The 15,677-nt window shown below is 41.5% G+C and overlaps 1 protein-coding gene across 1 annotated transcript in view; it reads right to left on the bottom strand.

Annotated features, from left to right (window-relative positions):
- Positions 1-6,440: 6,440 nt before the first annotated feature.
- Positions 6,441-15,677, bottom strand: part of PRTFDC1 (phosphoribosyl transferase domain containing 1) — a 102,279-nt gene continuing 93,042 nt past the window's right edge. Inside the window, 4 exon segments of the mRNA XM_006075962.3 lie at positions 6,441-7,718; positions 10,190-10,266; positions 14,364-14,410; positions 14,895-14,977. Coding sequence (XP_006076024.3) covers positions 7,671-7,718; positions 10,190-10,266; positions 14,364-14,410; positions 14,895-14,977 — 255 coding nt within the window. The 3' untranslated portion in view covers positions 6,441-7,670.

Raw genomic sequence — 15,677 nt, 5'->3', positions numbered from 1 at the left:
TACATGATATTATACATGTTTCAATGCCATTCTCCCATTTCTCCCCACCCTCTCCCTCTCCCACAGAGTCCATAAGACTGATCTATACATCAGTGTCTCTTTTGCTGTCTCATATACAGGGTTTTTGTTACCATCTTTCTAAATTCCACATATATGCGTTAGTATACTGTATTGGTGTTTTTCTTTCTGGCTTACTTCACTCTGTATAATAGGCTCCAGTTTCATCCACCTCATTAGAACTGATTCAAATGTATTCTTTTTAATGGCTGAGTAATACTCCATTGTGTATATGTACCACAGCTTTCTTATCCATTCATCTGCTGATGGACATCTAGGTTGCTTCCATGTCCTGGCTATTATAAACAGTGCTGCGATGAACATTGGGGTACACGTGTCTCTTTCCCTTCTGGTTTCCTCGGTGTGTATGCCCAGCAGTGGGATTGCTGGATCATAAGGCAGTTCTATTTCCAGTTTTTTAAGGAATCTCCACACTGTTCTCCATAGTGGCTGTACTAGTTTGCATTCCCACCAACAGTGGAAGAGGGTTCCCTTTTCTCCACACCCTCTCCAGCATTTATTACTTGTAGACTTTTGGATCGCAGCCATTCTGACTGGCGTGAAATGGTACCTCATAGTGGTTTTGATTTGCATTTCTCTGATAATGAGGGATGTTGAGCATCTTTTCATGTGTTTGTTAGCCATCTGTATGTCTTCTTTGGAGAAATGTCTATTTAGTTCTTTGGCCCATTTTTTGATTGGGTCATTTATTTTTCTGGAGTTGAGCTGTAGGAGTTGCTTGTATATTTTTGAGATTAGTTGTTTGTCAGTTGCTTCATTTGCTATTATCTTCTCCCATTCTGAAGGCTGTCTTTTCACCTTGCTAATAGTTTCCTTTAATGTACAGAAGCTTTTAAGTTTAATTAGGTCCCATTTGTTTATTTTTGCTTTTATTTCCAATATTCTGGGACATGGGTCATAGAGGATCCTGCTGTGATGTATGTCGGAGAGTGTTTTGCCTATGTTCTCCTCTAGGAGTTTTATAGTTTCTGGTCTTACATTTAGATCTTTAATCCATTTTGAGTTTATTTTTGTGTATGGTGTTAGGAAGTGTTCTAGTTTCATTCTTTTACAAGTGGTTGACCAGTTTTCCTAGCACCACTTGTTAAAGAGATTGTCTTTAATCCATTGTATATTCTTGCCTCCTTTGTCAAAGATAAGGTGTCCATATGTGCATGGATTTATCTCTGGGCTTTCTATTTTGTTCCATTGATCAATATTTCTGTCTTTGTGGCAGGTGAATTCTTTACCCCTTTGCCACCTGGGAAGCCCCACGATAGTTGCAGCCAAATCTTTCATGAAATGTCAACACTCTCAACGTCTGGGCTTGAATCTTTCATGAGATGCTTTGTTATGCTCATGACTGATCTCTTTTGAATTCAATTATAAGGATTTGTGCAATCACTCAGTAGCTATATACTATTAGTCATTTTCTCAGGCTATTGATGATATTCTTCACATAACAGAGCCAAAATTCTTACTAAAGATAAGAAAAATTACATTGATTTCTTTTTCCAGTCAACCAGTTCTGTCTTTCAATATTAGGAAATTAGATAAATCAGAGCAGTTTTCATTGAAAAATCTTATAGATTAGTACTGAGTTATCTGCTGTTTTGTAATTTATTTGGTGAGTATTGTTTCTAGTATAATATATGTAATATATATATGTAACTGTTTTATATATATATATATAAAACTACATATATATATGTGTGTAACTGGATATCTTGTTACACTTAAATCTTATTGTTTTTAAGGGCTCCATCCTTAATCATTTTCTTGGCCAAATTATTATGCAATTTTTTCATATAAAAATGGAAATACTAAAATGAATTTACATCTATCTATAGGATGCTTGTCAAGAAAAAATTAATTTACTGTTTTTTATGTTTCAAACTTAAAGCACCTTAACAGAAATAAAACTGCTCTTTCAAAGTCTTCTTAATTTATTCCAGATACTGTCAGTGGGAAGACATGTATTTCTATCTCTGTAATCAAGGTGTGCTACTGCCTGCTGCTCTTTTCAGCATCTCGTATTTTCCCACGTGGCTAGCTAGTACTTCGTAATCTTTAAGAATCTGTGCAAGCAGGCATATATTCAATTATGTATCATGACGACTGAATAGTCAACTCCTTCACTAACCTTATTAGTAAGGAAATGAGGGCACATCGTCTTTCTGTGGCAGATCTCATCTTCTGGTTTCTGAAAGTGGCCACAGCAACACATATGCCATCTCACTTGATTTTCTCTTTTTTTGGCAGCACCGTGTGGCATGGGGGATCTAGTTCCCTGACCAGGGATCGAATCTATGCCTCCTGCATCAGAAGTGAGGAGTCTTACCCACTGGACTGGACAGGAAGTCCCTCAGTTGATTTTCTTACAATATGATGTTGCTATTCTTTTCCTTTTTTAAAGAAAGAAATCACATTTTATTTATTTATTTGGCCGTATCTCATGGCTTGTGGGATATTAGTACCCCCAACAGGGATCAAACCCAGAACTCCTGCAGTAAAAGCAGGAAATCCTGCTATTTGTCCCGAGTGGTGGCAATCTGTGTTCCCTCCCCTTGAATGCAGGAAAATCCCTGTATCTGCTTTGACTCACAGAACGTGATAGTAGCGAGCCTGTCACATAAGCAGCGATACAGCATTCACCTGCTTCTGTCTCTGCACTTGCCTTGGGGACCTGGCCGCCATGTTGTGAGGAAGCCCACACCACATGGAGACACCACACAAAATTCCAGCCTTAGCTGGGCTTCAGGCTAAAGGCCTACATCAACCACCAGACAGGCCTTCAGATCACAGCCACCCACAGAACTTTCTGAAATTATGGATATTTTCTGTTTGTGCTTACTATCATATGAGGCCATGGAGCAACTACAATGTAGTTGGTGCGAATGAAAAGTAAATTTTAAATTTAACTTCATTTAAATTCAAGTAACTGCATGTGGCTAATGGCTGCCACACTGGACAGATTAGCCCTCAGCCTTTGCATCTTCTTGCAGAAGCAACCACCATCATGGAGCAGAAACGAGCCATCCCTACTGGGCTCTCTCCACACTCCTAGCTCTTGGAAGCATGCAAGATAAGAAATAATTATTGTTGGTTTAAGCCACTCAGTTTTGGGGTGATTTGTTATACAGCTGTTGATAGTGAATACACTCTATTTTGCTTGATTTTTTTGTTCTCTATAGCAAATAAAGATATGCAAGCCTCTTCCATCTTGTGTGCGTCCGTGCGTGTGTGTGTGTGTGTGGCTATGCTGGGTCTTTGTTGCTGTGAGTGGACTTTCTCTAGTTGCAGCAAGTGAGGGCTACTCTCTGGTTGTGGTTCGAGGGCTTCTCATTGCAGTGGCTTCTCTTGTTGCAAAGCATTGGCTCTAGGGCTCAGGCTTCAGTGGTTGCGGCAGAAGTAAGAAGTCTTAACCACTGGACTGGCCAGGCTTAGCTGCTCTGCGGCATGTAGGATCTTCCCAGACCAGGGATCCAACTGGTGTCCCCTGCACTGGCAGGAGGATTCTTACCCACTGGACCCCCAGGGAAGTCCCCACAAGCCTCTTCCACCTTTCAAAAGCCTTCTAGCTATGGTTTCTCTTCAGAGCCAGATTTCTTGAACAAGTTGCCTACACTTCATGATCCTTACTCATAGCTTACTCATCGCTTACTCATCAGTCAACACCCACTAGGATCTAGATATGGATGAGGTCACAGTAACATTAGTTCAGGCTTACTCCTCTCACTTGGAAAATGTGGTACTCCAGCACCCATCCCATCTTTTTCCCTACCTATTTCTGAGTAAATCTCACTCTGGCAGAAAAAGCCACCTCAGGCTTGCCTGGTAGCTCAGCTGGTAAAGAATCTGCCTGCAATGCAGGAGACCCCAGTTCAATTGCTGGATCGGGAAGATCCTCTGGAGAAGGGATAGGCTACCCACTCCAGTATTCTTGGGCTTCCTTGGTGGCTCAGATGGTAAAGAATCCACCACAATACGGGAGACCTGGGCTCGATCCCTGGGTTGAGAAGATCCCCTGGAGGGCATGGCAACCCACTCCGGTATTCTTGCCTGGTGAATCCCCATGGACAGAAGAGCCTGGCGGGCCTCAGCCCTTTGGGTTGCAAAGAGTCAGACATGACTGAACAACTAAGCACAGCACTCAGCACTCCTGGATGAGAAATTGCTAAAAACAAACAAACAAAAAATGCACCATTTTCTGGTAGACTAGTAAAAGATACCCCTTTAAGACACCCTTACCTGAAGCCTGACACAGTCCGAGGCTGAACAAGTGGAGTGTGGGTGGATTTCAGCCCCTCCTCCCCCCACCCCCTGCCCCAGGGCCAGCCATCCTTACCCAGGGCACCAGCATCGTGGACGGCATGATTCAGGTGACTGCTATGTTTCTGGGGCACCCAGAGCTTTCTCACACGTGGTCATCAACACTCATCTCATGGGGGTGCTCTGGCCCCTTGTGGACACCTGTGGCCCATGAAGTCTCTTGAGGGGACATCTCATGAAGCACCCTGGATGTGGACCCCCTTCCCAGCCCAAGAGCTTCCCCAACTCTTCCCATCCCAAGATCAAAATCCTTGGGCTCTTCAAAGGGAGATGTCTTCCTAGGACTCCTCCCGGTGGTAAAGCTGCACCAGGATCCTCGGTGAAATGCAGGGACCCACCCGGCTGCCCCACTGTGTAGCATGAAGACTACTAGGAAAACAGCTCTTCCTGCTGGTGTCAGATCCACTCACGGGGTATGACTGGGGCCACAGGCCACACAGCCCTCCCTACCGCATCCTCCTTCCTTACTCTGTACACATCCCAGCATCAACTCCCAGAGTCCCTGCTGTGATTCTCTTTTCCATTCACAAAGCTCGCTGGCCCACCAGGCCTCAGATGTCATCAGGGGACCCAAAGGAACTTTATGATGGTAAACTCCCAAATGCTATTTTTTTCCCAAATTAGCCAGACATCTGGGTGGAGAGTGTGGTTTAGGGTTTCAGTTTCCTAGAACACAGTAACTCGATTACAAAAATGGGGCGATATTTCCATGACAGCAGGTCTTCAGAAGTGGGATGGGTTACCTTCTGTCTCCGCTGGGCAGATCGAAGTTCATGGCACAGGAGGCTGAGGAGGTGACTGTGTTCACAGTTTCCGCAGGCCTGAGACACGGCAAAACAAGTGATACCCAAAGATATCCAAAGGTTAAAAACAATAAAATTCTGTAAAGCAATTATCCTTCAATAAAAAAATGAATAAAAAAGACACATTAGGATATGACCCTCACATAGTTCAGCTTGGGGGTACCTGGTTCAGTATGTGAAATGTTCCAGCTCAGTAAGGGCCAGTTTATACCAAGGGGTTCTGATCTGTTTCAAAGATTCCGAAGTATTAGTAATATGTTGATTGTAACCAAATGCAAATTTTTCTAGGGAAACATGCCACACACTTTTCCCCCTTATTACTCAGCTTTGGGACACTAAATTAATAAATGCAATGGTTGTTAATCAGATGATAAGCTTTTACATTTTTGGTCTAGGTTGAATAAACTCAGTGGTACTAAACAGATTAGAGTTTTCAAGAGAAAAGAAAATAATATTCTTCCCAAGATGATGTTCTTGGATATCACTGTCAAAATGTTGTCTGACTGGAAAACATTTCAGGAATGATTACCTTTCTTGTGTGTTTAATGAATTTTTCTTTTTCACTATTAACTCTCATAATTCCTTCTCAAAATCTTGTGATGTAGATCAATTTCCTTTCTAATCTGAATAAACTTACAGTCCTCAAATATGATACTGATGTTTACTAAAATTCAACATTTTCAAGAAAATCTTTCAATCATACATACTTTCTGGCTAATTTTATATTTAAAATCAAATGTCTTTAGATTTTCCTAGGTCCTCTGATATAAATGTGACATAGTGGGAAATTATATGTAGAAGATTCATGTTGATAGTTCAAGAAACTGGCCAGTTAGACCAAATTTTCAACCTATAACTTGGATACCGATTCTTCTGTAGAACAAAGCTAGAAAGAATTCCCTCTGCCTGCTGGCCCCTTGGGATAGCTGGGTGTGGTTTATTTTCTTCTCTGACTGGAACAAAGATATGCAGGAAAATCTTCTTTCTACAACTCAAATTCCTTGTTCTTACAAACAAGCTTAAGGAGAGAGAGAGAGAGAGAAAAAAAGCAGCAGATCAAGCCTGGCTTAATCGTTTGCTTATATTGGTGCATATACTGGATTTTTTCCAGGTTAACAAAAATAAAGCCACAGGGAAGACATATGCAGACGTATATTTAAGCTACTGGCTCACACACAGTTTACTGGCTGCAAGTATATAAAAGATATGAAGGCGGAAGAAAAACAGTAAGCAGTTAGGAGACATAACAAGTTTTCTTATTCTTTATTACTTTAAAGGAAGCTGGAACCTGATAACAATACACCACATACAGTTCAGAACCAAACAAAGGCTGCTTCGTTATTTATTTTGCATTTGCTCCTTTTAGGAAGTGAGGAAAAAACAGCTCTACTGGCACTCAAATTTATTTTCAATTAAAATCCCCATAAATTAGAAAACCTCTCATAAAACAGTGGAAATGGAAAAAAATGTTATTCAGAAAAAAACTTTTAAGTATCCTAGTTTTCTGTAGCGCGCTGGGTTATGTGATCAGCCTCATAAGGCCACTTAAAAAAGTATTCAGCCTCTGTATTCTTCTTTAGGATAATACATAATAGTGCCTGGCCTTCTGACGGAAATACAAGCACAGTTTATACTTGCCCACTTTCAAGCACTGAAAACACCTTCCCCTCCCCCCGCAATTTTGCTATTTGCTCACGTCTCAAGCGCATAAACGACTGCTGCTGAGAGACCAGGGTCCTTGCTGCCATTGTGTTTTTTCTATTTAAAATTCAGAGTATTAAACACAGTTGAGTACATCCACGCGGACATGACAAACCGTTATCACATACCGGAAGCTCCAATCAAGAGCACTGGGCAAAGGCCCATTTCATAACATCATTAAGATGCACTGAACGCTGCTGTTCAGAGAGGCTTTGTCAAAGCAGATCATAATGGCCTGCCAGAAGTCTGCAAACAGAAATTTATATTAAATTGTCCTTTTCCTTCTTTATTAGTATGGAATCCAGTTGCATTTCTAGTATATGGGCTCAGAGGTTCACTGAAAAGGCTTCCAGGTTTTAAGATTGTGAAATATCACCAAAATGAAGTACTAAAAAAAAAAAAACAAAAAAAACACAAAAACTTAACTGAAAAATATTTGAGTAAGTAGGTGCGGGTATAGTAATCAACCATAATGACTTTATCAAAACAAAAGGAGTTTCTCAGGGGTGTGAAGGTGGACTGAACTTGTGAGTCACAAGGTGGAGTGTTTAATTTGGAACAAGTCAAATAAAAGCATTGCTTTCTTTTCCTTAAAAACCTCTGAGACTCTTTATGTTATGTTATAATCTCAGAAAAGAAAGCTCATTCATTAAAAAATTTTTTTTTCCATTTTAAGTCCTGCTGAGTGAAGATGCCTGGGGGACATATTTTACATGCTGGCTTCCTGAGTGTTAAGTAGGATGTTATCTGGAGATGCGATGGTAAAATTTTACTTCTTTAGACTCGATATTTTTCTTTGTCGTGTTCATTGATCACACATATGTGCTGAAACAATAAAGGATTTAAATGCATCAGCCTCTTAACAAAATAAGAAGTTCAGAAAATGGGATGCAGTAATATCATCTCCTACTTCATTACTCTTCATTTAAATACATATGAATTGGGCTGGCCAAAAAGTTCCTTTGGTTTTTAAGTAAAAATCAAAGATACAGTTTTCACCAAGAACTTTATTGAACGACATATTTGTTGTTTTGTTCCACTACTTTCTGCCATTTTTCAGGCAACTTCATAACTCCATCTTCTCAAAACTTTTTATCTTTCTGAGCAAAGGACTGTTGCTGGTGCCTTTTTCAGCCTTCCAAGGAATTGTAATTTTTTTTTTCCCACGAAGAGAATTTTGTAAAGACCAAAATAAAAGGGCATCAAAGATGCAATGTCTGGTGAATACAGTGGATGAATCAGAACTTCTCAGCTAAGCTGTAACAGCTTTTGCCTGGTCATCAAAGAAACATGCGATCTTGCGTTATCCTGACAGAAGATTATGCATTTTCTGTTTGAGAGCTGCTTTCAGTTGGTCTAACTGGGTACAGTACTTGTTGGAATGAATCGTTTGGTTTTCCAGAAAAAGCTCATAATAGAGGATTCCCTGCAAATCCCACCATATATACACATCACCTTCTTTGGATGAAGACTGGCATTTGGTGTGGTTGGTGATGATTCACTTTGGTTGCCCCAAAATCACTTCCATTCGACATTATTGTACAGTATCCACTTTTCATCACCCCTCACAATTTGGTTTAAAGGCAACATTTTCATTATGTTTCAATAGAGAATCACATGTGGAAATATGGTCAAGAAGGTTTTTTGTTTTGCTAAACTTATGTGGAACCCAAACACCAAAGTGATTAGCATAACCAAGCTGGTACAAATGGTTTTCAATGCTTGATTTGGATATTTTGAGTATGTTGGCTATCTCCCACATGGTATAACATTGATTATTCTCAATTAATGTCTTGATTTGATCGCTATCAACTTCAACTGGTCTAACTGACCATGGAGCACTGTCCAGCGAGAAATTTCTAGCACGAAACTTTGCAAACTGCGCTAGAGACATTTCATCAGTCACAGCACCTTCTCCATACACTGCACAAGTCTTTTTTTGCATTTCGGTTGTGTCTTTACCTTTCTTGAAGTAATAAAACATAACATGTCAACAATGTTGCTTTTCTCTTCCATCTTCAATATTAAAATGGCCACACAAAAATTCACCAATTTTGATTTTTTTAAAAAAAGATGCACATTGATGTGACAGCTGTCACAATACAATCTAACAAAACTGCTTTGAGTGAAGTTAAAGACAACCAAGCGCTACTAAGGCCATCTTATGGAAAAAGATGAACAAACTTTTTGGCCAACCCAATATGTATTTATTTATATGTGTATGTATTTGTATGTGAATGTATTATGTGTACATGTACGTATTATGTATATGCACATACACATGCACATATATGTATACACATGCAGATATCTGTAAAATCTAAAGAGACCCACTAAGACAAAAATTTCTTCACTGTTTGAGTTTTGAGCTCTTTTCTGTATCTGGCTTTGTAGGTCTGTAACAACAAGATATATGCTGAGGGTTGTGGAATATAGGTAGTGGTGGACATAGATGTATCCTACTGGTGATGTTACAGCTTCTACAGTGAATAGAGAAACAGTTGTAGTACACACAGATACTGACTTTCCTTTGATCCTTTTTGGGTAGCCAGAAATGTGTCAGAAAGTATTTTGATGGCAAGCAACAGAAATGGCGCTGGGTTAACGTAAGCAAAGCGGTGGGGGGTACAGGGGGCTATTACTGGTAGGAGCCTGGGGTAGCTCGCAAAGGCAGAGGAAGAGCAGAGTAGTGCAGCAACTGGAAGCCAGTAACAGGCTCCAGAAACCAGCCCAGGCCTAGGCCCCAAACCCCTTGGTCTCTGTGGCTCTTGGTTTAAGTTTCTAAATCCTAGGGGAGAGAGACAGACTGGTCCACTTTGGGTTAGATGTTTATCTCCAGATCATTCCGCAGTGGTCAGGGTCACACACCTGAGGGTCCATGTCTATAGCCATTCCCCCAAGGGGAAAGAGTTATGAGCTACAAGCCAGTGTAATCGGAGGCTTCTAGATCTCAAGCACTGACGCTAAACAGTTTATTGAGTATTGACTGTTAGTATGGTCAATGGAGAGACAGTTGATGACGACGGAGAAAACTCAGCAGCAAGCTGTCTTTCTGCTTATTTCCTTCGTACAAAATAGAAACAATCATAACTGCTTCCATCATCCTAATACCAACCTTGCTGGGCAGTGGTGGGAATTCACTGAGACTAAGAATGCCAAGTGCCCGGAACATTCCTGACACAGAAGACACTCAATAAATGGCAGTCATCATTATGGCTATTTTTAAAATCTGTTAAATTGGTATCATTGCAATGTTCTTGTGAAAACGGGGTTACGGATTTGCATGCAAGACTTACATTTAGATCTCTGAAGTATTCATTGTAATCTAAGGCATAACCCACTACAAATAAGTCTGGAATCTCAAATCCAGCATCTGAACAGAGAGAGGGAGGGGAAAAAAAGAACACAATTTAAATAACATAAATATAAAGCCACCATAAGCTGTTGTTGGCACTTAATGTATGAGGACCTTCCATTAGGCAGAAGTAAGTGAGAAAAGTGACAGACAACGCATAAGATGAACCCAGCAGGACCTGGGCCAGAGTGACTACTTAGGGAGACAAGACAAACCAATAAACAGACAGTGAAAAATGACTGCAATCCTTGTAGACAGAGTTGAAAAGAGGGCTCAGGAAGCCCCGTGGATAATAAGTATGCCTGAGTCAGGCATATAGCGCTGCTTTTTCAAAGCAAGCAGTATCCAACGATATCATGCCAAAGGAAACACTGCAAAAAGCATGAAGTGCAGTTCATTCAGAAGGCATCCCAATGCTGTAATATGTGAATAGGGGCACAGGCTGTTGCAATAGGAAGCCATCCTCCCCACTGCACTCAGTGTCCTCGGCTGGATAAATGGCTAGAAAGCAAAACCTGAGAGACAAGGTGAAAGGAGACGGGACCGTTCAGCTTGAGGAAGACATGCTGAGGGTTGCTCCAACGCTAGTCTTTGAATCCACATGCAGATGATAGCAATTAACTCTGTCTCCACCGCAGGCAGGATGAGACTGTGCATGTGTGCTCAGTCGCTCAGTTGTATCGGATTCTTTGGGACCCCGTGGACTGTAGCCTGCCAGGCTCCTCTGTTCATGGAATTTTCCAGGCAAGAATACTGGAGTGGGTTTGCCATTTCCTTCTCCAGGGGGTCTTTCCAACCCAGGGCTCGAACCCACGTCTCCTGCATTTGCAGGAAGATTCTTTTCCACTGAGCCACAGCCCATTAAGGTACTCAGGTTAAGTAAAAAAATGAATATATTGAAAGATGATTTTTATTGAAAAGGAATTTTTAAAAAGATTTTTAATGTGGACCATTTTAAAAGTCTTTACTGAATTTGTTTCAGTATTGCTTCTGTTTTATGTTTTGGTTTTTTGCCCGTGAGGCATGTGGGAATCTCAGATTCCCAACCAGAGATCTAACCTGGCAAAGTCTTAATCACTAGACCGAGGGAAGTTCCTGAAAAGGATTCTTAAGGAGCATGAAATAGTTCTTCTTCCTCAGATTTTAAAACTGAATAAATGTGCCTATAGCCCAGTGATTTTTCAAATTCTTTCCAGTGTTGGGGAATCTTCTGTTAGTTTATTATAGTATTACAAATGAGAGATGTACTTGCTTACTTTTACAAAACAGTACTTTGGCATAGCCAGTGGACTTACAGCACAGAGAAAGTTACCTCTGTGGTTGACTACTCACCTCCTCATTGGTCCTTCTGATCAAGGATGCTTTCACATGGAGAAACCAACTGGTTACTGCTCGCAGAAAGTGCTAGAGGGGGGGGACTTGTTTTTCTAAGGATTGCATTGTGTATCACTGTTAGAAAGCCCTTTTGATCCCTCCAAACTGTAGGTTTCTTGAGAAAAATAATCAGAGGAGAAGCAGAGCAGAAGAAAAGGTGTCAGAAGATACAAGTGTCATTGAGCACAGAGGAGAAAGTCAACTATGAAAAAGGACCAAAGAGTACAAAGCCTCAGAAATCCGGGAAGAAAGACAAAAAAACAAAGATTCTGAGCTAGCTAAAAGAATATTAGCAAATCCCAGGAACCCCTGGTTGTAAAGATAATGATGACTTTACAGTGAGTAACGCAATCTCTACAATGGGCATGGGCAACTCAGACTGGGAAAAGTTGGTTCCAAAGGTCAAGCCTTCAAAGCTGTCATGGAGTAAAAGAATCTTGAACCAGCAGGTCAGGAGAACAGCCAGGAAAGAGTTGACTGGTCTCTAGCCAGTAAGTGAGTGCAGTTCCTACCCTTATATTTGCGATTGCAGATGCTACTTACAGATGGAGTACAAGAGTAAGAGCCATGATAGTAATCAGATTGCCTGCACTCAACAGTGACTGTACACGTACAGCTTAGTGACCCAGCAAGCTCTTTAACCTGGCTGGGTTCAGTTTCATCATCTGTAAAATGGGCACAGCAATAGCACCTACTTTAGAGAAAGCTGTGAGGATTAAACATGTTCATCTCTTTGCAGCTCTTAAAACGGAGTCAGACACACCAAAATCTCTATGTCTCTGAGTCTTCTTCCATTTTGTAAATAAGTTCATCTGCAACTTATTTTTTAGATTCCATATATAAGGACCTACTGTATAGCACAGGGAACTATATTCATTACTTTGTAATAACCTATAAGGGACAAGAATCTAAAACAGAATATATATGTATACAAATGGGTTTCCCAGGTAGCTCACTGGTAGAAGCCGCTTGTCAACACAGGAGAGGTGGGTTCGATCCCTGAGTCTGGAAGATTTCCTGAAGTAGGAAATGGCAATCCAGTATTCTTGCCTGGGAAATCCCATAGACAGAGGAGCTTCGTGGGCTACAGTCCATGGGGTGGCAAAGAGTTGGACATGACCAAGCATGCATGCATGTATCCAAATATATATGTATAACTGAAGCACTGTGCTGCACACCAGGAAATTAACATGACATTGTAAATCAATTACACTTTAATTTTTTAATTAAAAAAATTAATCTCTTACTGCTGCTGCTGCTGCTGCTAAGTTGCTTCAGTCATGTCTGACTCTGTGCAACCCCATAGATGGCAACCCACCAGGCTCCGCCGTCCCTGGGACTCTCCAGGCAAGAACACTGGAGTGGGTTGCCATTTCCTTCTCCAATGCATGAAAGTGAAAAGTGAAAGTGAAGTCGCTCAGTCATGTCCGACTCTTAGTGACCCCATGGAGTACAGCCTACCAGGCTCCTCTGTCCATGGGATTTTCCAGGCAAGAGTACTGGAGTGGGGTGCCATCACCTTCTCCGAATCTCTTACTAGTGCTAGCTATTATTTTATTAATACTGTTGCTGTGATACAAGAAATTTGTAACTAGTTGGATATCTCTGAAGTGCATGTCTTTCAACTTCAGTTGAAATTTTCTCTATATAATATTTTAGATTATTTCCTTAGAAGATTTCTGTTTATTAACCTTGTCCAACCCTAACTATATTCAGATTATATTCCCCAAACCAATAACTAAACAGGAACATATTATTGGGTCTATCTGGCCAGAGCTAACATTGTCTAGATTTAAGACATCCACCCAGGAATGCAACTTGTTTTCAGAATAAAGAATCACTGGTTCAATGTCATTGGCACATTACCCATCCATAGCATGCTTCTTGTGCTAATGTTTGTTCAGCTTGCTGATGAGAACTGTAGCCAAATTATCCCAGTGCAATTGTAAGTTATAAAAATCCAGCCGAAGTCTGCCTATGCAAGTGAAAAAAAAATCGCCTCTAGTGTTAGAATAATAAATAATCAAGCAGCTTGTTTACCCTTTCTGGCATTACAACTATTCGTATCCTGGGGAGGATGGAGGAAACTGCTTTAGATGAGAAAACTCCTTGAGAACACATGTCTGAACTGAAGTGTGAAGATGGTATCTAGAGATGTTTGCTCTAATTCTCTGTGTGGTTATATTTGTGTTTGGAGGTGGTGGGGCAGAGTCTCGGATTTCCCTTTGTGTGCTAAAATTCCGATTTGCTGAAGGTCAGCACTGTGCATTGTCTGCTCACAGTTCCTGGAGATGGTAGAACCCCTCAACCTTCCCAGTGCCTCTTTGCGTCCAACAGAGACACAGAGAGGACAGACAGGTGGGGACAGAGGCCAAGGCTGGAATCCCATGCATCCAAGTCAGTCCAGGGTTGGGGGGTCACATCTCCCTCCAATCCCCAAACCCCATTTTAGCTGAGTTCTTAGGAATGAAGGTGCAAAGATTTTAGAAAAACCTAAAAACAAAAACATCCAGTGTACACAACAGAATTCCTGGGAAAGGTGTAATTAGAAAATGAAAACCCCTGGTTGTAGAGGGTTCTATTGCTGGAGACACAGAGCATTTATGGAACCATCAAATCTTTTATAGCTTCCGTTTCACATGGAATGCTGACAACCAGGAAAGGAAAGAGTCTTAAACACAAAACACCACCACTAGCCAATAAACAATGGACAACCACCCCGCCCCGCCTCAAACACTTACAGTCAGGTCTCAAGCCATCACTTCTAGGTGTTCTCTTCACCAACAAACTACCATTAAAAGAAAAAAAAAATGTTTCAGTGATCCAGATAAAATGTTTGTGAATTACAAATAGAATTGAACATCATTAAAATATATATTTGAAACGTGCATTTTTTTCCCCCCTCAAGCATGTGGGGCATCAGCACAGCCTTGAATTCCCTCCTATGTCTCCTTATCAGTGAGATTCTGGATAAAAGGGAGGGAGAGGGGCGTGGGCACTGGGGCTCAGCCAGCTGCTCCTGGAAACAGCTAACAGAGGCATTGGAAAAAGGGGCTCAGATACACAGCAAAGCATGTCCTCTCCCCCTTCCTCTCTCTCAGGCTAGCTGTCAAATGGGCTGTTTGTTCAGTGTGGTCAAACCCTAATGCCCCAGGGCAAAGGGTTAGTGGTTTGGAATGGACTGCATTCTTTGGAACCAGCATCCTGTGTTAGCATCCCTGTTGGGCAAATTTGGAAAGACAGAGCAATGATGACGTGAATGTGGTACTCACCTGGCTACCTTGATCATGTTGGGCTTGTACTTCTCTATGCTACTGAGCAAGGCTTTCATGGTTCTCCCGGTTCCAACAACATCCTTAGAAGAGGACAGACAAATTCAACCAGATGCCTTTGGGCTGCATTAAAAGGCTTTTCATCCAGACAGATGAGTCTAGTCCTTATTAATAATGCATCACAATTAGAATTGCCATCAAATTAGGAGTCCAAGTAGGAGGCAGAGCTGGTTATATTTTTTAGACAGGTGCATCTTTCTGGAAACTGGGTTTGGGGGGAATATGTTGGTGACTGTTTCCTCCTAGAATCCTTGAGCTGTGTCAAAAGGCTACATTCAGCGTTTGGAGAGCATGTGGGGCTCTTTATCGAGTGCATTTGGTCTCGTGCATGCGCATTCAAGGACTAAATTTGGCCCTGAGGTAATGTAACACAACGCGGGGCGCATGAATTTTCATGGACATGGGATGCACATCTGAGTATGCTGAATGGACAGATAAACGCTTCCCCCGCTCCCCCTTCACGTACTCCCCCCACTTAATAGGAGATTCGATGGCTGGGAAGTGAGATGTATGTGGACAGCAGCTGGTGACAGCCTGTGAGCTCTGAGGGCACAAGGCTACCGTGAGCAGAGGCTCACCCTGGCTGATGAGCTGCTGCACAATTAGAGCACAATGGGCAGGCGAAATTGATTGTCCGTGGGACAGAAATCAGCTGTCTGGAGCTGATTATCAAAACAACAGGTCTGAATTTAGCCAGGGTCGGGCAGTGCCTTTCGCTGGAGG

Source organism: Bubalus bubalis, chromosome 14, assembly GCF_019923935.1.
Source record: "Bubalus bubalis isolate 160015118507 breed Murrah chromosome 14, NDDB_SH_1, whole genome shotgun sequence".
Classification (NCBI taxonomy): domain Eukaryota; kingdom Metazoa; phylum Chordata; class Mammalia; order Artiodactyla; family Bovidae; genus Bubalus; species Bubalus bubalis.
This window is presented reverse-complemented; position numbering and strand designations above follow the sequence as displayed.